The sequence below is a fragment of the Erythrolamprus reginae genome, chromosome 2, assembly GCF_031021105.1.
Source record: "Erythrolamprus reginae isolate rEryReg1 chromosome 2, rEryReg1.hap1, whole genome shotgun sequence".
Lineage (NCBI taxonomy): Eukaryota > Metazoa > Chordata > Lepidosauria > Squamata > Dipsadidae > Erythrolamprus > Erythrolamprus reginae.
This window is the reverse complement of record NC_091951.1, coordinates 103,710,602-103,735,126: the sequence shown is the minus strand read 5'-3', so window position 1 is coordinate 103,735,126 and position 24,525 is coordinate 103,710,602. Positions and strand designations below refer to the sequence as shown.

At 37.7% G+C, this 24,525-nt stretch overlaps 1 protein-coding gene across 1 annotated transcript; it reads right to left on the bottom strand.

Moving 5' to 3' along the window:
* Window positions 1-4,286: 4,286 nt before the first annotated feature.
* LOC139158521 (hepatitis A virus cellular receptor 2-like) lies at window positions 4,287-22,389 on the bottom strand. The gene is made up of 6 exons (XM_070735843.1): window positions 22,266-22,389; window positions 19,395-19,739; window positions 18,162-18,280; window positions 14,271-14,379; window positions 5,761-5,800; window positions 4,287-4,469 (listed from the first exon to the last, which is right to left on the bottom strand). Exons 1-6 carry the CDS (start codon window positions 22,312-22,314, stop codon window positions 4,376-4,378), a joined length of 756 nt encoding a protein of 251 aa, XP_070591944.1. The 5' UTR covers window positions 22,315-22,389; the 3' UTR covers window positions 4,287-4,375.
* Between the last annotated feature and the right edge of the window lie 2,136 nt (window positions 22,390-24,525).

The following is a 24,525-nucleotide window of genomic DNA, read 5'->3' as shown; positions in this document are numbered from 1 at the left end:
GGGGCTGTGGTAATTAGTGAGGCTGCTATAAATAGCAGCCTGTGGGTTTGGCCATTGTGGAGGATTATCTGATCGTTGTGTTTCGTGCCTGCCTTGCTGACTTGTGCTGCTTTTTTCCCCCGCTTTGAAATTAAACCAGAGCAAAGTGTGTTTCACTTTATGAAAGAAGAAGGACTGTGAATTGCCTCACAGCTGCAAGCTAAGTATCTCAGAACTGATAAGGGACTTGTACAAATTACCAGTTTGTTTGGAGACAAACTTTGTTATACATTTTGTTATACAAAAAGAGTGCTTAGTGTATTTGAATTTTCAGTATAAAGAACAGTGTTTTGAATTTTCAAACGTGTGTGTGTCTGAAATTTGTATCTGTGAATTTTCGGGAGGATTCTACCAGAGAGCTCTACAGAACACAAGGAATTTGTCTTTGGTGCATATGCCCTCAGTGTACATAAAATAAAAGATACATTTGTCAAGAATCATGAGGTATAACACTTAATGATTGACATAGGAGTCAAATAAGCAATCAGGAAACAATCAGAATTAATAAAAATAATATTAATAAAAACAATTCAGGAACTAGTTAAAGAATACACATAATTTTTATCATTATAGAGGGAACATCATCTGAAATAGAGTAGCATCAATATCACTTAGGTTTGTGTTAGGTAAGAATGACAAATTTTTTAAAAAATCTGGGCTATGTACAATGGAAAGAAAAGCATACTTCAATTGAGAAGAGATAATAGAATGAAAAATTAAAAGCAGATATATAATCTATCAAACATTATAAATCCAAGCGCATCATCTGGGTGGTGGTGTTACAGCAATTTGTGACCTTATGACCACACTTGATCCCCAAATCCCCATTCCATAGCAGGATAGCACTGGCAATAATGCTTGAACAGTAGTACATATTATCTTGCTATTTTGAAATATAAAACTGGGCGATGTAGGCATGTCATAGTTTTTTTAAAAAAAATATAACCCCCAAAGTCTCAAATAAACAGCCTTGCCCAACTATTAGATGGTTCAATTTATTACACAGCCCTTATTCCTATGGATATATTACATGTGACCTTTGGCCTATGGTAATAATAATACAGAAATAGGGTATGGAAAGCCCAGTAAAAGCATTTTTTAAAAAGATTAATTACATTCATTTGCAAACCTAGCTCACAGGAATGAGGGAACAATAAATGACAAAGAAAAACAAGATATGGAAATATTTATTTATTTATTTATTTATTTATTTATTTATTTATTTGATTGGTTGATTGATTGGTTGATTGATTGGTTGATTGATTGATATGCTGTCCTTCTCCAAGGATTAACACAAGATACAGTACCAAGGTAACCTAAAGTTATTTTATATATGAGAGAAGCACTGCACACTATATCAGAAGGCATAAATAACCAATGGATGGTAAACTGAGGTTCATTGAGAAACAATAAGAAATTCCTGAGAATTGTCTTAAAGAAATATAGAAATAGTTGGCATCAAATGTTTCTGTTATTCTGTCTCTTCATACCTATGAAATCGACAATCATATTATTGCCTGTGAAAACTAAGCAAAAAGTTTTTCTGGAACATTGACTTTGATAATATAACCAAGTACTAACATAAATAATAACCACTCATTCAAAATTCTATATTATGAAATAGAATATCTATCACCCTTACAACATAAAATTGAGCATAATTTCATCCACAAAAACAATGATCCTTCCCCTTTATTTATTTTTCCCAACCTATCAAGTATTACAGCTTTTCAGTTGCTTTAGCTCCATCATTTTTGACATAGGTTTTTGTATCTTTCTCAACTTTTCAATTGGTTTTTATTACTTTCCAAATCTAAAATGCATTTAGAAAACTCTACAATATTTATAGACAATCAGGAATCTACAAGGAATTTTCTAGTATTGTAGCAGCTGCCCACTTTCATTATGTGAACAAAGATAAACAAAGATGATTAGAGGACTGGAGACTAAAACATATGAAGAACGGTTGCAGGAACTAGCTATGTCTAGTTTAATGAAAAGAAGGACTAGGGGAGACATGATAGCAGTGCTCCAATATCTCAGGGGTCACCACAAAGAAGAGGGAGTCAAACTATTCTCTAAAGCACCTGAAGGCAGGAAAAGACGCAATGGGTGGAAACTAATCAAGGAGAGAAGCAACTTAGAATTAAGAAGAAATTTCCTGACAATTAATGATTGGAACAATTAAATATAGCAGCAGCAGCAGAAGAAGATAAGGCTGATGCTGGCGGCAGGGGAGGAGGAAGACCCACTGTGCTCACCCAAGGAGCTGCTTCGGAGGGACATGGCAAGGTTTGTTCACCTGTTGGGTGAGTCTGACGCATGTGCGGCCTGTGGGACCATCCCAAAAATGAAGCTTGCTTCCCCTTCCTTGGATTCAGTGAAAGGGTCTGGGCTCAGCAACCTAATTTGAGCTACCCACCCAAGTGTGGGGGGCTTGAAGAAAGCAGTAATGTCAGTGGCAATGGCACCTCACTCTGAGGCACTGTCCTCAGGTCCTAGTGCTCAAGAGGTTCTGTTCCACAGGTTGGAGATGCATCAGACTCATCAAAGCTGCTTTTGCCCAGATGTTTTCTCTCCGGGATGTGGTGGGTGAGACAAAAGGAGCTGGGCAGAGCCCAGAAGGCTGCCGAGCAAAGAGCCGGAGAGGCCCAGTGGGTTCATCTGTGGGGCTCTGCCCACCTGCGAAATTTTGGGGGGGTTATCTACCCACAAGGCTGGTAGCCCCTAAGCTGGAGAAACACCAGTTGTTCATTGGAACTTTTAAAAAACTGTTTTATTCAAAAATGTTTTTAAATATTTAAAGAATTAGCCATGTCCACCCTGTCATATGACCTCCCAACCAAGTCACATCCACTAAGCCAAACCCACAGAACCAGTGGCAAAAAAAAAATTACATTTCACCACTGCAGTATTATCCACATTTCCACATCCCATCCAAATGCTCAAAAAAGAATGTAGTAGGTCAGCATGTGCCAACTCCATAGGACCATAACAGCCAGATATGAGCTCATAATTTTGTACTAACCAGCTATCCCAGGGCTTCTTGTTTTTCGCCGAATTTCAGCTGGTAATAGAAAGCAAATAAGCAAAGCACTAATGCAGTTTGTCTCTACCTGTGACAATAAGCAGCCCAGGCCATTGGGCTTAGTGTCAGGAGAAGGGAGAACTAGGTATTGGAGCACTATCTGAAATTGGCAGTTCTCTTCCATGGCTTTAATAGGAAGGGATGCTAAACAAGGTGCAATATTTAGGGAAAGCAAGTAGGATGCTTGGCTGCATAGCTAGAGGTATAACAAGCAGGAAGAGGGAGATTATGATCCCGCTATATAGAATGCTGGTGAGACCACATTTGGAATACTGTGTTCAGTTCTGGAGACCTCACCTACAAAAAGATATTGAAAAAATTGAACGGGTCCAAAGACGGGCTACAAGAATGGTGGAAGGTCTTAAGCATAAAACGTATCAGGAAAGACTTAATGAACTCAATCTGTATAGTCTGGAGGACAGAAGGAAAAGGGGGGACATGATCAAAACATTTAAATATATTAAAGGGTTAAATAAGGTCCAGGAGGGAAGTGTTTTTAATAGGAAAGTGAACACAAGAACAAGGGGACACAATCTGAAGTTAGTTGGGGGAAAGATCAAAAGCAACATGAGAAAATATTATTTTACTGAAAGAGTAGTAGATCCTTGGAACAAACTTCCAGCAGACGTGGTAGATAAATCCACAGTAACTGAATTTAAACATGCCTGGGATAAACATATATCCATCCTAAGATAAAATACAAAAAATAGTATAAGGGCAGACTAGATGGACCATGAGGTCTTTTTCTGCCGTCAGACTTCTATGTTTCTATGTTTCTATATTGCAAGATTGTAAGACACTTGTCTCATACTACATACATTAATTTGACTTCATTAATATAAACAAAAGCTTGAATATATACCAGGGTGATTCGACACAAAAAAACATGTAACCCTTCCCTGGTACAGAGCTGAAGGCATTGGATACTGTAGCCTAGAGGTTAATTCTCTGCCTTACAAGGCAAAGTTTGCAAGTTCAAGTCCCAGTGAGGGTATGGCTAGTAGATGAGGCCAAAATAAGGCCGAAATAGATCTATCCTAGTCTCCCTTAATTTTCAAATTCAGCAAAAACATGTGATATATATATATATATATATATATATATATATATATATATATATATATATACACACACACATGCATACATATATATACATATATACATATCTATATGTTACAAGATCTGCTTGCCAAATATACTGCTCCAAATAGAGTGCCTTCTTTGACATGAGTCTGCTAACATGATTCTTCAATTGCAGAGATAAATATTTTCCAGTGCATGGACATCAGCTCTGGCAATATGCTCAATCCCTTGAGCTGTTGAATTTGTAAATGCCATTTGACTGTAAAAATCAAAAGTACAAATCAGATTAGAATTTTAAACTGGCATGATGAATGATATCATATACTGGCCCAGATGCTATAGCAACTGTAGCTTGGGCATGAACCATTATGATTATTAGCCAATCACAGCCTTATCTTCTTCTTCAAAGACATTTAAATTGCAGACTATAATAATCTCTTGCGGTTTTCATTTTTAACTATGCATCCAGTAGAATAACATCTTTTACATCCTACAATTTCCTTCATTCAGCTTACTTATACTGAGTGCACTTGTTCAGCTTCATTGTCAGACCTCCAAGATTCATGTTAACAACACTGTTAATTTGGTTCTGGTGTTGCAAGAGGAAGAGAAGCTATTTTGATCCATTAACTGTTCTGCCCTAAATAACATACAATGTGCCATCCATTTTCATCTTTTAAATGGTCAATAAATTCACTTCCTCATGCACCTTAATGATGCTGTAACAGCATCTTCCCAATAAGTTGGCCATCTCCTGTTGTTGCTGTTGCTATTATGGAAAAATATTCAAAAATGGCATAGGAAAGTCATCACAGCAGATGCTACAAAATTCAGAACAAAATTAATTTCCATTTTGGGCCATATGCAATTTCTGCAAAATCTGTTTGATTAGAAATGAATTGGTAAGAATGAGTAGATGGGTGAATTTGCATAGAATTTACGTAACACATTCAAAATATTTCAAGCCAAAACAAAAACAAAAACTGGAACTAAACTTTTTTAGTTCAATTTTTCTTCCTCTTTTGTTACTTCCTCCTTTTTTTTACTAATCTTACCATGCATTATTCTCCTTGGAATATTAATCTTAAAAAAACAAACCCCAAAAGGCATGTTTATTTATTTATTTCTTGAGAAACGCAAAGAAAATTACTGACTGCCTACTGAGACTGTTTTGTTTAAACAAAGTTGTTCTTTTACTTTCAGCAACAAAACTAAATCGAATATTCAAAATCCTTTAAGTTTCAAATTTGTTGGAATTTTTTTTTAGATTTGTACTTGCATCTATTTGATCACATGAAGCCTTTCCTGTGTGTATAAGTGCTGAGTTAGTAGTCTGAAATACATGGAACTATTTCTGTGCAACCAATAAGTTTGAAGTAACTACTTTCCATGGTAGTTATTTCAGCTGGAGTCAGCCTTTTTGAAGGTCAATGCACTTGTGAACTGTTAATATCATACTAATGTATTGTGTTTCCTTGTAGCAGTTATACAATAAATAAGGCCTTTATTCTTCCTACTATTCAAATAGAAACAGATTTAATATTAATTACCTTGTAGAATTAATTGTCTTCTGCTTCTTATGTAGATACCCTGCAAGATAATCAGAGCAACAAATAATCTTCACTTGAAAGAAGAAAACAATTTACTCAATTATTTTAAGAATGAGACATATATACAGGAAATCCCACTATATGTCTTTTCAATATCTACTTTCAGAAAGTTGTATGGTTTATTCACTCACTCGTTTTTTCATGGTTTGGTTTAAAAACCACATTTGCCCTCTTTCTTGCTCCACTTAATGACAATATTCATGTTCTAGCAAGGTCTGGCATATGAAATATCTAACTAAGCCAGAAGAAAGTTTGGTGGAGGTCCTTAGAGGTCCTGACATCTGACCAGGATCAGGAGTCCCCCAGAATTCTGGAAAGTGGAAAGCTTTAACCTTTGCTTATTACTGGATTTGATTTGATTTTATTGGATTTGTATGCCGCCCCTCTCCGTAGACTCGGGGCGGCTAACAACAGTAGTAACAATATAACAATCCAATATAAACAGTTAAAAGCCCCTATTGTAAAACATACATACAGACATACCATGCATAAAATTGTAAAGGCCTAGGGGGAAAGAGTATCTCAATTCTCCCATGCCTGGCGGCAGAGGTGGGTTTTAAGAAGCTTACGAAAGGCAAGGAGGGTGGGAGCAATTCTAATCTCTGGGGGGAGTTGGTTCCAGAGGGTCGGGGCTGCCACAAAGAAGGCTCTTCCCCTGGGTCCCGCCAAGCAACATTGTTTAGTTGACTGGACCCGGAGAAGACCCACTCTGTGGGACCTAACTAGTCGCTGGGATTCGTGCAGCAGAAGGCGGTCCCTGAGATAGTCTGAGGACTCCCACATATAGAATCAAAATCATGTGAAATATTAGTACTGCTTTATAAAACCTTAGTATGACCACACCTTGGTTAAGACCAGCCCTTGGTTATTAAAGGAGACCACGTTTCTTGGTGTTATCATAAAATAGTCTTGTCTTAAGTCTTAAGTTTCTGAGTGTTATCATAAAATAGGACCTGACCTGGGGCGCTCACAGTTTAGCACTGGTCAAAAGGGTCCAGCAGAGATTGTACTACTTGAGACTTCTCATAAACAACTGGATGAAAAACTGATGGTGATCCTCTATGGCTGCACCATAGAGATTATTTTAGCTTACTACACCTGTGCATGGTTTGCCAATTGCACATTGGCAAATAAGACAGTGCTCCAGAGAGTTAACATCATTGTCCAGAAGATCATTGGTTGCCTTCTCCTCTCTTTGGAAGAGCTTTATAGCTCCAACTGCCTTAAGAAAGTTCAAAACATTCTTAAAGACCCATCTCATCCTGGGCATCTTTTTTTTAACTATTACTATCTGGTAGATGGCACAGGACAATAAAAACAAGGACCAATAGGCTGAAAAACAGGTTCTATTCCAGAGCAGTAACTATATTGAATCCTACTTTATAGGACAATATTAATGTAATATCAGGAGTTTTCAATTAAATTGCATAAAATGTGAAGGATGTGTGTTTTGTTTTTATGTATAATGTACACCGAAGATGAGATTTAATTTCTCTGTACAAGATGCAGTGACAATAAAGTAAATTAACCTGGAATACTACTTCCATTTTTTGTCACCACATTACAAAAAAAAGATGTTGATATTTTGGAAAAAGTGTAGAGAAGAGCACCAAAGATGACTAAAGACCTGGAGACTGAAACATATGAAGAATGATTGCAGGAATTGGGTCTGGCTAGTCTAAAGAAAAGAAAGACTGGGAGAGGGGGGAGACATGATAGCAGTATTCCAGTATTTGAGAGGGTGCAAGAAAGAAGAGGGTGTCAATTTATTTTCCAAAGCACCAGAAGATAAGAGAAGAAACAATGGATGGAAACTTATCAAGGAGAGAAGCAACATGGAATTAATTATCTCCTAACAGTGAGATAATTAACCAGTGGAACAGCTTGATTCAGACATTGTGGGTGCTTCATCACTGGAAGTTTTTAAGAAGAGACCAGACAGCCATTTACAATATTTGAAATGGTATAGGGCCATGATGGTGAACTTTTGGCATGCATGCCAGAAGTGGCATGAAGAGCCATTTCTCCAGACATGCAGAGACATCACCCCTTGCTTCCTAAGGGAGCAGAGCAAGGTAAGCCAGGTCTTCCCTTCCTCTCTGCCCATGTAGCTTCTTGTGTGGCTCCAGGTGGTATGGAGCAGGTGGTATGGACAAGCAACTGGTGAGGTTGGGGTGATGATCTATCTGTGCAGATAGCCCCATGGCCACCATTTTCCAACTAGTGGCAGCTCTCTCTGTCCCCCCACCTCAGCAGTGCCATGTGCCAGCCAGAGAAGCTCCGAACATGCTGCCTTGCCTGGGTTCCTCCTCCTCTCTCCTGCTGGGAACCACCATTCCCTGACCAATGGAAACTCTCTCTGCTCCCTCCCCCCCACGTCAGCTACCAGCCACTGAATGGTGGTTTCCAGCAGGAAGGAGCCCAGGCAAGTTTGTGCATTCGGAGCTTCTCCACTAGTCACCCAGCCAGAAAATTCTGCCCCTTGTGCCTGAGTTCAAGTAGCAGCTAAACAAAAACAAACAGGGTAAGGAAGCAAGGTTGGGGACAAGCAAGTTAGGTGAGTTCAAAGCCAGAGGGAGAAAAAGGAGGGTTGAGAATCCTCATGCACCCAAAAGCTTCCTCTTCTTTACCATCCCCCTCCCTCTGCTTAATTTGGCACAAGTCTGAAGTGGTTCATTGGGGGGGTGGGAGGAAGCGAGGCTCCAGAAGAGTAGCAGCGGCAGTTGAAGGGGGAAGGGTAGTGTTCTGCCGGCATGTGCCAACTGGACAGCCTCATCCTCTAGGAAGTGTCCAGCAAAATTTAGAGACTTGCCTTGAATATCAAGGGATATTGCAAACTAGGGTGCATGGTCTGGTACTGTGTGTGTGGCATAATGGCTCAGAGATTGCGAGCTGTTGCATCATTACTTGGGGGGCTGTTTTCTTCACCAGTTCTGGTCGAGAAGAGCGAAGATTGCTGGGTGGCTTCAAGGGCCCAGGCAATGCACAAGATACAAAGGCAAACAAGCACTTTCCAGCGCTTCCACCAATGCCGGCACTTGCCCAGCTCCTTTTTTCTTCCGAGCATGGGCGAGGCTGCTCATTAGCACTCACATGGCAGGTGGCAGATTGTGGCTTTGCTGGGCACTGCTGGGGCAAAACTGTACAGCCCCTGCTTGGGCACGTCTGAGCTGCATAGCTAGGCTCCACTTTCAGCCTTTTTGGCTCCCAACCCCACTGCCAGCCACTCTTTTTTTTTTTTTCCACTTTTTTTATTATTTTTCATAAAAACAAACAAATACATACAAACAATAAACATAAAGTGGGGGTGTATTTCCCCCGCTTCTTATGAAAGTATACATTCAAATGTAGAAAAAGAATACATAATTAAATATATGTTAACTATTATAGAAAAAAAAGTTAATAAATTTGAGTTAAAGTTTTACAAATCTTAATGTGAGTGTTAGGTAGGGTTAGTGTAACATAATTACCAAAAAATACCTTTAATATAATCCTAATTACTATAGTAAAATAGTGTCAAACCTTCAATCCAAACAGTAAAACTAAATTCAACTATTATACATCGAAGATCTTGGTATGTTGCTTATACTTATACATACACTACTATATCATAATCGTCAAAAAATCCTTTTAAACTAATATTAATGTTGTTATCACCTAGGTAAAAACTAATACAAAAAACAACTAAAGATATATCTTATTTTTTCTTATCTATCCATTTATAAACATTGTTCCATGTTTCATAAAATTTAGTATCCTCTTGATCGTTTAATCTTCTTGTCATCATATCCATTTCAGCGCAATCTAATATTTTAGCTATGACCTCTTCTTCCTTGGGGATTTCCTCCCCTTTCCAATTTTGCGCATATATTATTCTAGCCGCAGTTAATATGTGTATAATTAAATAAAAAATTTCTTTCTTGTAAGTCTGATTTGTGACACCTAGTAAGTAAAATTCCGGGGTATTATCTATATCTTGCTTTATTATTTCTTTTAATATTTTTTCAATCATCTTCCAATATATTTTTGCTTTGCCACATGTCCACCATTGATGATAATAAGTTCCTATATCCTTCTTACATTTCCAGCATATTGGGGATGTTTTGGGAAACATTTTTGCTATCCTATTTGGTGGGAGATGCCATCTATAAAACATTTTGATTTGATTTTCTTTTAGGGAAACTGATTTAGTCATTTTCCAATTATTAATCCACACTTTCTCCCATGTATCTATATCTATTTCCTTGCCAATATTTCTACACCATCTTATCATAGTATCTTTTAAAGTCAACTCTATATTTTTATGAGCGATAAGTAATTTATATATTTTCCCTATCATTTTTGTTGAATTAGTGGTAATTAAAGTAGTTAAAGGATTCTTACTTTTATTAAAAATGTAAAGAGTTTTATCCTTCTGATATCTAGATCGGATCTGGGCGTAGTGCCACCAATCTATTATTATCCCTTCTTCTTGTAGTTCAATTCTAGATTTAAGCTTCATCTGATCATTTAATAGTTCTTTATATCTATGAGTTATTTTCTTGTCCTTTATAGACTTTGGATGTGTTATTGCTTCTAAAGGAGCTAGCCAATCTGGGATACTTAAAAAATGATTTTTCTTTATGTCTTTCCATACTTTTAATAAGTATTTCCTTAATGTATGCCTTTTAAAATATGAATGGTTTTTGTCCTTATCATACCATAAAAATGCATGCCATCCAAGCATTAAATCATGTCCTTCTAGGTCAAGTGTTCTTTTGTTATCTAAGATTATCCAATCTCTAAGCCATGTTAATGCGGCGGCCTGATAATATAGTTTCCAATTTGGAAGGCCAAATCCTCCTCTTTCTTTAATATCTTCTAAGCAATTCATTTTTATCCTTGCTTTTTTGCCTTGCCATATAAATTTTTTAACTAAGTTTGTTAAAGTTTTTAAAAAGATTCCCCCTGGGTTTATTGGTATTACCTGAAAAAGAAATAAAACCTTGGGTAAAATGTTCATCTTAATTGTTGCAATTCTTCCTAAAAAAGATATTTTCAAATTATTCCACATTGCTAAGTCTTTTTTAATTTCTGCTAGTAATTTCATATAATTATCATTTTTTAATGTTATTGTTTTCGCTGTTAAATTTATTCCTAAATATTTTACCTTTTTTGCAGTCTTTATTCCAGAAATACTTTCTAATTTAGTTTCTAGTGTTTTATTCATATTTTTGGTCAAGTAATGTGTTTTGCTTCTATTTATCTTTAAACCTGCTACGTTTCCATATTGTTCAATGGTTTGTAGTAAAGTAGGAACTGTTGTAGTCGGTTCTTCAATTATAAACATTAGATCATCTGCAAAGGCCTGGAGTTTATAGGTTTCATCTCCTACGGTTAAACCTTTTATTTTAGGGTCCGCTCTTATTTTAATTAATAAAGTTTCAAGAGTCATAATAAATAACAATGGTGATATAGGACATCCTTGGCGAACTCCCTTGTTTATGTCAAGTGTTGGTAATTGACTATTATTCAGTATTATATTCGTTGTTTGTTTTGAATATATGGTATCTATTAGGTTAACAAATTTTGGACCAAATCTCATTTTATTTAATTGCATTTTTATAAATATCCAATTAACGTTGTCGAAGGCCTTTTGAGCATCTAGAAACATTAAAGATGCCGTCTTGTCTGGGTGTTGTTCATAGTACTCTAGTATATTTATTACAGTTCTAATATTATTTTTAATTTGTCTCCCTGGAAGAAACCCATTTTGGTCTTGGTGTATTATTCCATTTATAACTCTTTTGAGTCTCTCTGCATAAATGGCAATAAAAATCTTATAGTCTACATTTAATAATGATATAGGCCTATAGTTTTTAATTTTTTCTGGTTCTGTACCCTGTTTATGTATTAAGGTTGTCAGTGATTCTGACCAAGATTTAGGGATTTTTCCCTCAAGTCTACATAAATTAAAAGTTTCTAACATATGGTTTCTTATTGTTTCATTGTCTATCTTGTACCATTCTGCAGGTATGGCATCTGGGCCTGTGGCCTTATTGCTTTTCTGTTTTTTAATTGTTGTTAGGAGTTCCTCCATTGTTATTGGTCCATCCATAGTGGCCTGTTGGTCTTCTGTTATTTGTGGTAAATTTGAAGCCTTTAGATAGTTAAAAACTTATGCAGTGATGGCAGTGCCTCCTCCTCCTCCTCCTGGCCACAATTTGCAAGCCGAAAACATAGCGTGGTTGACTCAAAATTGACTCAGCTCCAAGCTCAGGTGAGTTTATAGACCAGAATGAAACATCATGATATGCACCGGTAGCGAAAGTAAGCAGAACCCACCCCTGATGTAATAACAGCAGAAAATGGCAAAGAGGTTCTGCAATTGGTCAGGTGAAGATATACTGCATCGTTTTTGTGAAACATCTGAGTGTTATACACCATTCATTGCCCCCCAAAATGACAACATACTTCACAGAGGTGAGCAAAGCCTGCCAAATAACGAAAGACCCAATAAAAGGTGCAGCTCCAGGAAACTATAGACCCCCTGCTCATCAGCACTTTCAAATTGCTAATGAATGGTAGCTGATGCAGTTCAGCAGACTCCAGTTGAAAATAAGCTCTTTCTACCTGAACAGAAAGGAAACTGCCCAAACAGCAAAGGAACAAAAAAAATCAGCTTTTAATTGTCAAGATTATTTTGGAAAACTGTAAGAGAAGGAAAGTCCAACTTGAATGTAGCTTGGATTAATTATAAGAAGTCATTTGACTCTGCCACATGATCTCTAGAGGACCTAGAGATACTGTAAGAATAGTCAGTAGAAATATCAGAAGTTTTGCACCAAGATTAATTGCACAATGTAGGACACAGTTCTTGGTTAATGGTGATAGACTGGCATGATTTAATATCAAGTGATGAATCTTTCAAGGAGACTCATTATCACAATTGTTTTTGTCTCATAACAAAACTGAACAATATTAAATAAGGCCATGGCTATCAAATATCAAAAACATCTTCTAGTTATCCCATCTCCTTTTATAGATGATCTAAAGCTATATGGAAAAACATCATCTGACATAGAATCATTGTTCAATGATGTACTAGCCATATTTATAGCCAAGACAGGAGGGAAATAGTGAAAACTGAAGGAATCAAGATTAGATTAGATTAGATTTATTGGATTTATATGCCGCCCCTCTCCGCAAACTCGGGGAGGCTCACAACAAAGTAAAAACAATACATAATAACAAATCCAATACCCACCAATCCAATTACAATGTTAAGCTAAAAAATTCATAAAAAAACCAACCCCAGAATATTTAAAAAAACAAGCACACAATCAATCTAACACCAAAACAACATGGGCAAGGAGGAGATGTTTCAGTTTCCCCATGCGTGACGGCAGAGGTGGGTTTTAAGGAGTTTGCGAAAGACAGGGAGGGTGGGGGCAATCCTAATCTCAGGGGGGAGCTGGTTCCAGAGGGTCAGAGCCGCCACAGAGAAGGCTCTTCCCCTGGGTCCCGCCAGACGACATTGTTTAGTCGACGGGACCCGGAGAAGGCCAACTCTGTGGGACCGAACTGGTCACTGGAATTCGTGCGGCAGAAGGTGGTCCCGGAGATATCCCTTCTGGAAAAAGATCACTACAAATACATGGGCATTTTTATTTACTTATTTTTATTTATTTATTTGGACTTTTAGGCTGCCCTTCCCCATAGACTCAGGACAAATTTCAACATAGAAATAAATACAAAAAAAATATGAGAAATCCAAACTTAGATCTATAAACTAATCCTACAACTTAAAAACCCATTACAAATATAATCAAATCCAATTAAAACTAATCCTAGGTCTGGAAAAAGCCAGCTCTGTGGGCCCTGACCGGCCACTGGGATACATGAGACAAGAGACAATCCCATCTCTTTTTCTTTTTCTCCTTTTCCAAATGAAAATATGAAACACATTAAAATCAAGAAGATGGTTGGAAGTTAATACATCATGAAGAGTGAAGAAGATCTTAAAGTTCAAAGTATGTATAGGAAATACCGTCCAGGCAATTAACATTTGGGTAATTTCAAATATTATTATTCAATACACAGCTGGAACATTGGACCAGACTCAAGCAAACTACAAGCCCTGGACAGGAAGATCAGAAAAATAATGACAATGGCTTATGCCCTTCATCTACACAGGCTCTACATATCAAGGAAAATATGTAGGTGTGGAATGTTGCAAATACACCAGATAGTTGAAAAGGGAAAAGAAGCATTGGAATAATATCTAAGGGACAATGAAGAAGATGTGATGAAGCTACTATACCATGAAGCCTTACTGAATAACGTAGAGACCAAAGTGACCTATAAGAAAGACTAAATAAAGTATAGCAAAGAAACATGGCAAGGCAAAGTACTACATGGCCAGCACAGACACACTAAAAACCCCTCTTAATAAAGGTCACAATACTTACATTTTATAATTAGCAGGATTAGAATGGTGATTAGAATTGCACATGTTCCAATTCCAACATATATGCCTATCCAATAAGGTGAATTCTTCACTTGCTCCTTTAGAATAGACTAGAACAGGATAGAATAGAATTTTATTGGCCAAATTTGATTGGACACAGAAAAAATTTATCTTGGTGCACATAGTCTCAGCGTACATAAAAGAAAACATAGGTTTGTCAAGAATAATAAGGTACAACACTTAATGATAGTTAGGGTATAAATAAGTAATCAAATCATATTAGGAACCAGTCAATATAAATTGTAAGGATACAAGCAACAAACTTACAGTCATACAATCATTTGTGGGAAGAGATAGGTGCTAGGAATAATGAGAAATAGTAGTGCAGATTTAGTAAATAGTGTGACAGTGTTGGGGGAATTATTTGTTTAGCAGAGTGGTGGTGTTTAATGAAGTTTACTATTATAGACATATATAATGAAATATTCTGGAAAAGCAAATAAACAAAAAACATCAAAGCAGAACCACACTGAGCTGAAGAGTTTGTTTATTTAATGAAAGCTCCTGTTGTGGCCCGCTCACATCCTACACAATTAGTCATGGGCTCAGAGGACACAGAAACAGTGGAGGCACGGTATAGGCATCCAAGACTGACACTGAAGAGGACATGGTGTCACAGAGAATAAAGAAGGACCAGGGCCTTCTGCACCTCTGGGGATGAATGACTCAGGAGAAGAGGAGAAGCCTCTTATTGATGTTAGGATTCACAGGGCCTCTAGGAAGCATGAGTGGTTACTCAGGAGGAGGTTTACTCATAAGTAGCACTGCTGACTAATGGGTCACAGCCTCAGTAACAAGCTGCTTTTGCGCAGAGAACAACATAGTTCATTATAGCATCCAGTTTCTAGCTCTTGTTTTTTCGGCTTGTGATTTAAAGAGACACATTCTTGGCTGTCTGAGGTGCTCCGGGCTTTCCAGCTAATCTCTAAACATCTCTGTTTTTGAACATTATTCCAACTGGGTAATTATTGTCATGCTTGTTTCTTTCTGGGACTCTAGCCAGCTGATAAGACTTTATAATCAGTACAGGGAAGCCATAAAAGACTTTACTTTCATTTTGAAAAGACTTGAACTGCAAATACTTCTTGTACATACTGAAATCCCTTATTATTTTCTTTCTGGGACTCTAGCCAGCTGATAAGACTTTATAATCAGTACAGGGAAGCCATAAAAGACTTTACTTTCATTTTGAAAAGACCTGAACTACAAATACTTCTTGTACATACTGAAATCCCTTATTATTTAAAACCGGTGGTGTTCATCTGACTTCTGGGGGGCTCAGTGCTGGGCAGAACAGCTACCCTGTGTTGACTGAAGCCAGCAAGCTCTAAAGTATTAACATTATTAGCATTCATGACGGTTAATAGGAGCATTTATCCCATCAGTTCAAGATTTTAGTATAAGAAAGACTACTCTCCATTCATTCATTTCTAACTCTTCCTCAGAATTGACACTTCTAGTGTGTGTGTTTCAGAAAGATTTATTCAAACCTTAAAATATATAGTTATAAATTCAAAATTTGGCCCATAAAATATTCAACTGGCTCTCACCCTTATGTTGCTTGGAAAGTTAGTCACAAGAAAAGTCAAAAATGTTATGCAACTGTTCAGATAAACTCTCATTTGGCAAATTGCTTTTTAAAAAAAGCTAAAAGAGGAAGTGGGGATGTGAAAAAAAGCCCACGTCATGCAGTTAGTAGCATTCTTAATGTGAGACATGATGGGAAATTACAAAAATAATCTCTTTCTAGCAGTAAAATAGTTGCTACTCCATTTATAATTTTCCTTAGAACTTTGGAGATGTAGATACTAACAGTATTTGGATAAACACACACAGTATTCCAACTGTGATTTGAACTGTCTTCATCACTAGTTGTCTATTAGGTGTGTTACAGATGGAGAGAATTGAGTATAATAATAACATTGACCTTCAATCTTTACTTTTTAAAATGGAATTCAGAGTTTTAAAATGGTTTTTGCAAACTGTGCAATGATAAATAGAATATTCCCAGAACTGGGAATATATATATAAAAAAAATAGTTCCTCACTCTTGCTAGGATTGAACCTGAGTGTGCTTTTCCGAAGCCAGATCTCCACAGACACAGTCAGGGCCTCAATAGCATCACTTAGTCCCCCTGATATTGAATGTACAATTGAATAACAGCTGATACCTGACCTAACCCAGCTTATAATTATCAAATATATCAGAAACTGCTGGGAGATGAAGGAGCACCAGGATGAACATCAATCGCATCCCAGCTCTACCACAGATCATTAATAAATACAATATTGCCTATGAAAGCAAACTGGTATGGGTCTAGACAATGTTGCTTTAGGGTCCTTTGGGACTAAACCTGATCATCCTCTCCTACCACCTTCCCTTTAAAATGGAGTTTAGAAACTGGATGGAAGTCCAGAGGTAACTTCTTAAGATGCAGATGCACCGTGGCCTCTTTCAAAGCATTGGGGATTACCCTTTCCTCAAAGAAGCAGCCAGTTACTGGGCCCAGTCACAGGTTATCTCCTATGCCTGTGATGGTGAACCTATGACATGTGTGCCAGAGGTGGCATGAAGAGCCCTCTCTTTGAGAACATCAGCTGATCTTTTGATTTCCAGCACGCAAGTGCATTGGCCAGCTGGTCTTAGTGCATGCCAGAGCACCAGAAACCTGAAGACCAGCTGGCTGGTGTGTTTGTTTGTTTGTTTGTTTGTTTGTCTCCGAGCTGGTCTTCAGGTTTCTGGTGCTCCAGCTGGCTGGTGCACATGTGCATGCCAGAAACCCACAGACTAGCTGGCTTGCTCATGCATGCACAACAGCCAGCTGGTCTTTGGATTTCCGGCACTCCAGTGCGCACATTCCAGTTTTGGCACTCAGTGCCAAAAATGTTTGCCATCACTGTCCTGTGCAGTCTTAACCATTCAGGGGAGATCTAGATCTAATAGATGGCCAAGTTTACAAATTGCAGAACTTCAATACACTTTACAGAATTTACTCAAGATAATCCTATAAAACCTTGCCATGGGCAGTTCAACTGGACATTTGCACTCAGAGTCCAATTCCAAGCAGATCCAAGACATTTTATTTGTCAGATAAGCAAGGATGTTCCTCATAGTAACCCTGAGATAGTCCAGTGATACATCTCTTTCCATCAGGAACTGGTCACCTAAAACTGGGCCACTATCAGTAGATCCTTGCCAAAATTAATTATGGGTTCTTTCTTATATTTTGATCCAATTTGTTCTTCGTCTTCCTCCAAAGCCATACCAAAGTCCTCCTCTGGCTCTTCTCTGGCTTCTTAGGGAAGAGCATTCTGTATTTTCTCAATGTTAATCCAGAATAAACCAGAGAAGAGCCAGAGGAGGACTCTGGTATGGCTTTGGAGGAAGACGAAGAGCAAATTGGATCAAAATATAAGAAAGAACCCATAATTAATTTTGGCAAGGATCTGCTGATAGTGGCTCTGTTTTAAGTGACCAATTCCTGATGGGAAGAGTATCATAATGCCTTTCAATGCCTAGCATTTGAAACATGATAGTTATGAAATGGCAAGTATGGGCACCCATTGATTCATGGACATCAACACTTTCCCCCTTGTTTTTTCTTCAGATCCACACTGAAATTTATAGCCAATTCCTGGAAATTGAGAGCACAAAGGAGAAGTAGATAAAGTGTGCTAGGTTTCAGAAGACTTAACATAAATAACTACCAATTCATATGCATACAGAGAGAGAGAGAGAGAGAGAGAGAGAGAGAGAGAGAGAGAGAGAGAGAGAGAGAGAGAGAGAGAGAGAGAAATACAGAAACATACATAGTTTTATATTGATACTTACATTGAGTGAAGATTCAGTAATGAATACCGATTTTGGTTCAGAAACAAAATTAGACGTACTAAAATATATAGGCGGAAAATTAGATGTACTGAAATATATAGGTGTTGTATGAAGCAATGCTGAAAAATAAGAGTATTAATACAAAATAAAACAAACTTGCATTCATATAACACTATATCATCTATCTATCTATCTATCTATCTATCTATCTAGAAAACTTTGGGAAGACAGGATTCCATATAATTTGTAAAGATCATTCATTCCATTTTTTCAAAATCCACTATTTTCAGCACTAAGTAAATCTTTTGGTGTTAGACTCAGTGACTTAGACTTAGGGCTACCAAAGTTTTTACTACCACACTGTGGGCGTGGCTTATACAGGATGCCTTGTATTTCTTTCAACTTCTTTCAGTGCAAATTGGGGTTGAGCTCCATTTTTTCTACCCTACTGGGTTTCTCCCTGTCTGGGCAGCAGCCCACCCCTGGTTAGACTGATATTTGAAGATGCTTTGGGAGATTCGTGTTTGTTTTAATTGGATGGTATAACTTGGAACGCATCGTTTCAAATGACATACAGACCCATACATATATTTATAAATATACACATACATATATACTGTACAGGGGTGGGTGCTAACTTATCTCACTGCTGGTTCGCTTCCTCCCGTGCCACATGGACATGTCTCATGGTTGCATACACACTTCATGTGTGCACATGGGCACAGTGGCACAAAGTCAGATTTTTTTTTTTTTTTAAAAAAAACAGCTGAAAACAAGATGGCAATCACATAAACTGTGCCGGAAACTCGGCTTCTGTGCACGTGGAGAAGAAAAAAACACCCAGAAAAAAAAATCTACTAAAGAAAAATTGCCCCCCAAAATCCAACATGCAACAGGTTATATATATACTGTATATACATGTAGGTGAGCACATACCTACATAATAAAGGTATGCATGTGTGAATGGAATTGTATCTTTTATAAAGAACACAATAGAAGATACCATATCAAATGAAACCCGTAATGTTAATGGCTATATCATAATTCATAAATAGCACATACATAATACATAACACAAGTAAATATCATTTTGTACATGACATTGTGGTGAGAGAGGGCATTAGATTAAGTTCATAAAAATAATACTTTTCAAACTTACAAGCATTTTTTGTTAAAAATAATCATTTGTACTATACCGAAGGAGAACGTGACAAATTTACATCTTCTGCTCACCTTCCTTGACCAGTAATTTAAAAAATATTTTCTCATCATTGAACAAGCCTCGATACTCCAATCGACAACAATATGTCCCCGCATCGTCTTCTGTAATGCTATAAATGGTCAGAGATACATCTCCTTGACTGACATTTCCCATTAGATGGTATTTTTGGAGTTGCCCATCTATCTTCAGATATTTATCCATGCTGATCAATTTATTGGAACAACCCAGTGGAGGGCAACTTCGTCCCCAACAAATGTCTGTGTGTCCATTATCCTTAACTGAATAATGACAGGGCAAAGTGATGTCTTCACCCACTTTTCCTTCTATGACAGTTTCAGCATATGATGTGAAGCAACCTGTAGAAAAGTTACAATTATTATTTTAAAACAAACAACAATATTGGATTGGAACATGTTAAGCCACAGCTTCTAAAAGAACTTTCTTCTAATCAGCTTTCCTTAGAGGAATTAAAATATCACCATCTGAAATATCCTCCCAAGCAAATATTATGACATCAACACCTGTTTGCTGAGTAATATAAAGAAAGCAAAAATGCTGATTGAAACACATACCCACACATACCCTGTGGTTGCCTGCCAGGAACTTGGTTTCTCCCCTCAAAATTAAAATTTTATTACTAAGTAACCTTTTAAAAAATGTTCATAAAATGGAAAAATTCAGCAGCATATCCTTACTGTGAAAGTTCTGTTTTTGAGAGTTTCTTTTTCATATCTTGGCACTGTTTTTTGTCACTATATACAGTGGATAGATGGTCACATTTTCCTATTTTATTCTTATTTTATAAAACTGTAAAAATATAATTAAGTCACATATTTGCATAATGGAGATAATGCTCAATTGAGAAAGCTCAAAAATTCTTAAAGCACAATTGTCACTGTTGTCTATTTTAAGCCAGATAACCACAAATATTGCAATTAATGCTAGATATATTGTCTCAACATGATTACAACTAATCCTTCCCAATTGGCATTAATGAAGATTACAGATCACTCACTGCCTATACCTAATTGCCCTGCACAGAGTAATTAAGGAGTGTCAAATTTGCAAATGTTATTTGTAAAAATGTGTACATTTTATTTTGACTTTTGTTACTTTTTGCACTAAAAGATTCAGATGTAGTCAACGGCGGGTTCCACTTAACTGCATACTAGTGCGCTATGCACACATTATGCTGATTCGGGCACTTGCTCTTGTGTGCCTGTGTGCACCTATGTGCACATCCCCTTGCACGATTTTTCTTCTGTGCATGTGCAGGAAGCAAAAACATGCTGAAATCTAGCGAGGGAACACTCACACATGCACAATTTTAGTGATTTTTTTGCTTTTATGCATGTGTGGAAGCAAAAAATTGATAAAATCTCGCGCACAAGAGCATGAGATTTTGCTTTTGTGCATCCACAGGAAACAAAAAAAGGCCCAAAAATTCAGAAAAAAAGATGGTGCCGCACACCAGACTGGCACAAATTACGCAATTTGGTGGCCACCACCAGAATGGAGCTCCGGTGCATACCCACTATTGGATGTTGTTCTGTCGGGCTCTCTGCTAGACTCCTCCCAAAAATTCACAGGTACAAATTTCAGACATACACACGTTTGAAAATTCAAAACAATGTTCTTTATCATGACAATTCACTTACACTAAGCCCTCTTTTGGTATAGCAAAGAGCACTAGTCTCCAAACAAACTGGTAATTTGTACAAGTCCCTTATCAGTTCTGTGATACTTAGCTTGCAGCTGTGAGGCAATTCACAGTCCTTCTTTCACAAAGTGAAACACACTTTGCTCTGGTTTAGTTCCAAAGCGGGGAAAAATCAGCACACAAAAAGTCAAAGTCAGTAAAGCAGTCACGAAACACAATGATCAGATAATCCTCCACAATGGCCAAACCCACAGGCTGCTATTTATAGCAGCCTCACTAATTACCACAGCCCCACCCAACCGCAGGTGGCCTCATTTTCTTTGATAATAATCTCTCAGTTGTTGTTGCCTATGCATCGCTCTCCGCATGCATGGCTGTATCATTAACTCTTGTTCTGAATCCAAGGAGGAGCTAGATAATTGATCTCCTTCTGAGCTGTCTGCCACACTCTCCTCCTCCCTGTCACTCACGTCTTCTTGGTCAGAGGAGCCTTCATCAGCAGATTCCATCAGGGGCAAAACAGGCCTGCAGCATTTATTTATTTATTTATTTATTATTTATTATTTGGATTTGTATGCCGCCCCTCTCTGAAGACTCGGGGCGGCTCACAACAAGTGAAAAAACAATCCAATACATAATCCAATTAATTAAAATATTAAAAGTTTTAAAAAAACCCTATACTAACATACACACACACAAGCATACCATGTATAAATTCAGCGGGCCCAGGGGGAGATGTTTAGTTTCCCCATGCCTGACGGCAAAGGTGGGTTTTGAGAAGTTTACGGAAGGCAGGAAGAGTAGGGGCATGTGGATGTCTCCCCCACATCCACAGTCCTTGGGGCAGGAGCTGGGCCAGAGCTAACCACAACAGGATGCAATATTGGAAATCAATATTATCAGTTTCAATGGACACTCTAAATAAGACACTGCTGGTGTTGGATTAACATTAGAATGCATACTACCTTTATTTTCTACCATGTAAAAATAACATATGAAGATGATGTCACTATATAACTTTTCATTCATTCATCCATCCCAATTCTATCATGTTTGTTCATATATGAACAATCTAATTTTCATCCTAGTATTAGAATAGCAGCTTTAAAATACATGCAATAACTTGCCAAAATTCTGACCAGAATCATACTACCTCTAAAGGATTGAAGCAATACTCTTACAAAGGTGTTATCTATGTATAGCTTTAGGAAAATTTAGTTACCTGTTAATATCATGAAGAGGATCTGTTCCAGAAGCAAGCAAGAAAACATGGTAAAGGACAAACCGCAGAAAAGATTCCCTTCTGCCTATTTAATAGATGGCTTTTCTCAAACAAGTTTCTGAACTTCTCTGACTTCAGATTGCTGCATGTCATCAATCACAGTGCACTTTATGTAGCTTTGACCAGAACTTCCCCTTCCTGTGATAAATTTATATAGAAAGAAAGTTTGCCTGAAACTGTTGTGTGGGCATGACTGTGAACATGCTCAAATTGGATGGGATGAGACAGGACAGAATGAAACAGAACAGAACAGAACACACAAATTCAAAGAACTGGATTTCTGCTGGGTTTGCTTTAGCTTTGAAATCTCACTATTGCTTTTTCAGTTCTTCTAATGTTTCAAAATGATGCTTTCCATTTTTTCATTGCAATCATGATAATTCCAAATTGGGAATGCAAAAATAAATTATAAAATTATAAAACTGTAAAATATCTCCTTAATTCAGAGTCAGTGTAAGGTACACCTGCACCAATTCAAATGACTTATTTAATTAAAACAATTCATTAGGCAAATGCATTGTCCAATTTTTGTCCAAATTGAACAAAAAGATAATTTCACAACTGGGGCTCCTGTATCAAAAATGTATTATTTTTAGATGCTGCATAGCAGATTCTTGGCAAATGTGGTGCTGCCAAGAGGGAATACCTAACCAGAGCTTAAACCCCCCCCCCCCAATAAAATCCTCCACTGATAAAAACAGCCACAGTATGTATCTGCTTCTTGAAAGGGAGTACGGATCCTTCCAGGGCAAGTACATTTCTCAATTACTGGACTAGGGAAATCTCTATCCATAATCCCCCGCTGCCACCTATAGCACTTTCTTTCTTTCTAAGAATACTTCTCAGCTATAGATGGGCTCCATTGCTATTTTAGAAAATAAAAATAGTCATCTAGAAGAGGGGGGGAGGCCGACGCAACTACATGACGAATGCAACAAAAAGAAATAAAATTCAATTGCATAATTATGGGTGGATTTGGACTTTGTTGGGAAGTAGGACCATTTATCCAAAAACTGGATTGTCAGAGGAAGTCCTGGAAGATTAGATTTGATGGTAGAGAGCAATGTTAGCCCTTTTTCCCCTAACAAAATATTTTGTTCTATCACTTGAATACCAACTTCAACTTTATCCAGCTGAATCTGAGGGTAATAAGAATGCTCCATTCCATGTTGAATGAGAGGCAGAAGTTTCCTGACACCTGTATGAAACCCTGACTGTCCCTGACCTGTCAGTGAATGAACACATAATATGTCATGCCTTCCTTGGAGTCTGAATCAGAGGTGAAAGACAAACAGCTGACAGAAAGTGGGAAAGTGGTTCCGTTGGTTGTGGAGGAAACTAGGGAAAAGCAAAGTCAGGCTGGCCAGAACAAGAGAGAGGGGTTTAGATGAAGACCAAGGTCCACCCTTTCCTCATCTTAGGGCACACAGGGAAGAATGCAGAAGATGGCATACAAAGAAAAGGCCCCCGATTCCCTTCACAAGGCACACCTGGGGATGGAGTTTAAACGAGAGGAAGTTCCTGAAGAGTTGTTTGAACATGCCAAGAATCCTTGCATTCCTGTGTGGCATTCTGGACTGATTACAGTATATGTAACTCTTGGTTCCTGAATTCTTTGCTTTGTTCTTGTTTTGCTAGATAAATTTGGGATTTATTGCCATCAACCTTGGTGCAGACAGCACTGGGATGGACTAATTGTGACCAAACATTGCTTGTGGTTTGTTTGCGGGAGAGTTAGAACACTTAAAGGGCTGTTTTTTTAATGTTATCTCTGTGCTGTGCCCTGGGTCATCACACAATAATGCCAAAAACTGCTAAGTCTTTCCCCCATGTTGACACATAGGCAGAAACTGACTTAATGTTTTTCACTAAGAAATTGATAACAGCAGCCACTCAACCATAATCAAAGAAAAATTGCTGAAGACATGGAAATACTTTATTCCCACAATGTGATTCTCATGGTACCAGACCCATCACCCGAAAACTAAGACCTGAACACATAAAATAGAAAAAATTATCATGGCCACAGGGAAAGAAAGCTGCATTTTCTCCCTATTGGACCCTTGGTAATATGTACCCTCCCAAGGCAAACATGGCTGTGTGCTTCCTGAACAAAGAGCAGACTTTCCTAGAAATATCACTATACCTGTCTTTTTAATTCATAGCTACATTGCCTGTTATGCTGTCAAATAAACTTTTA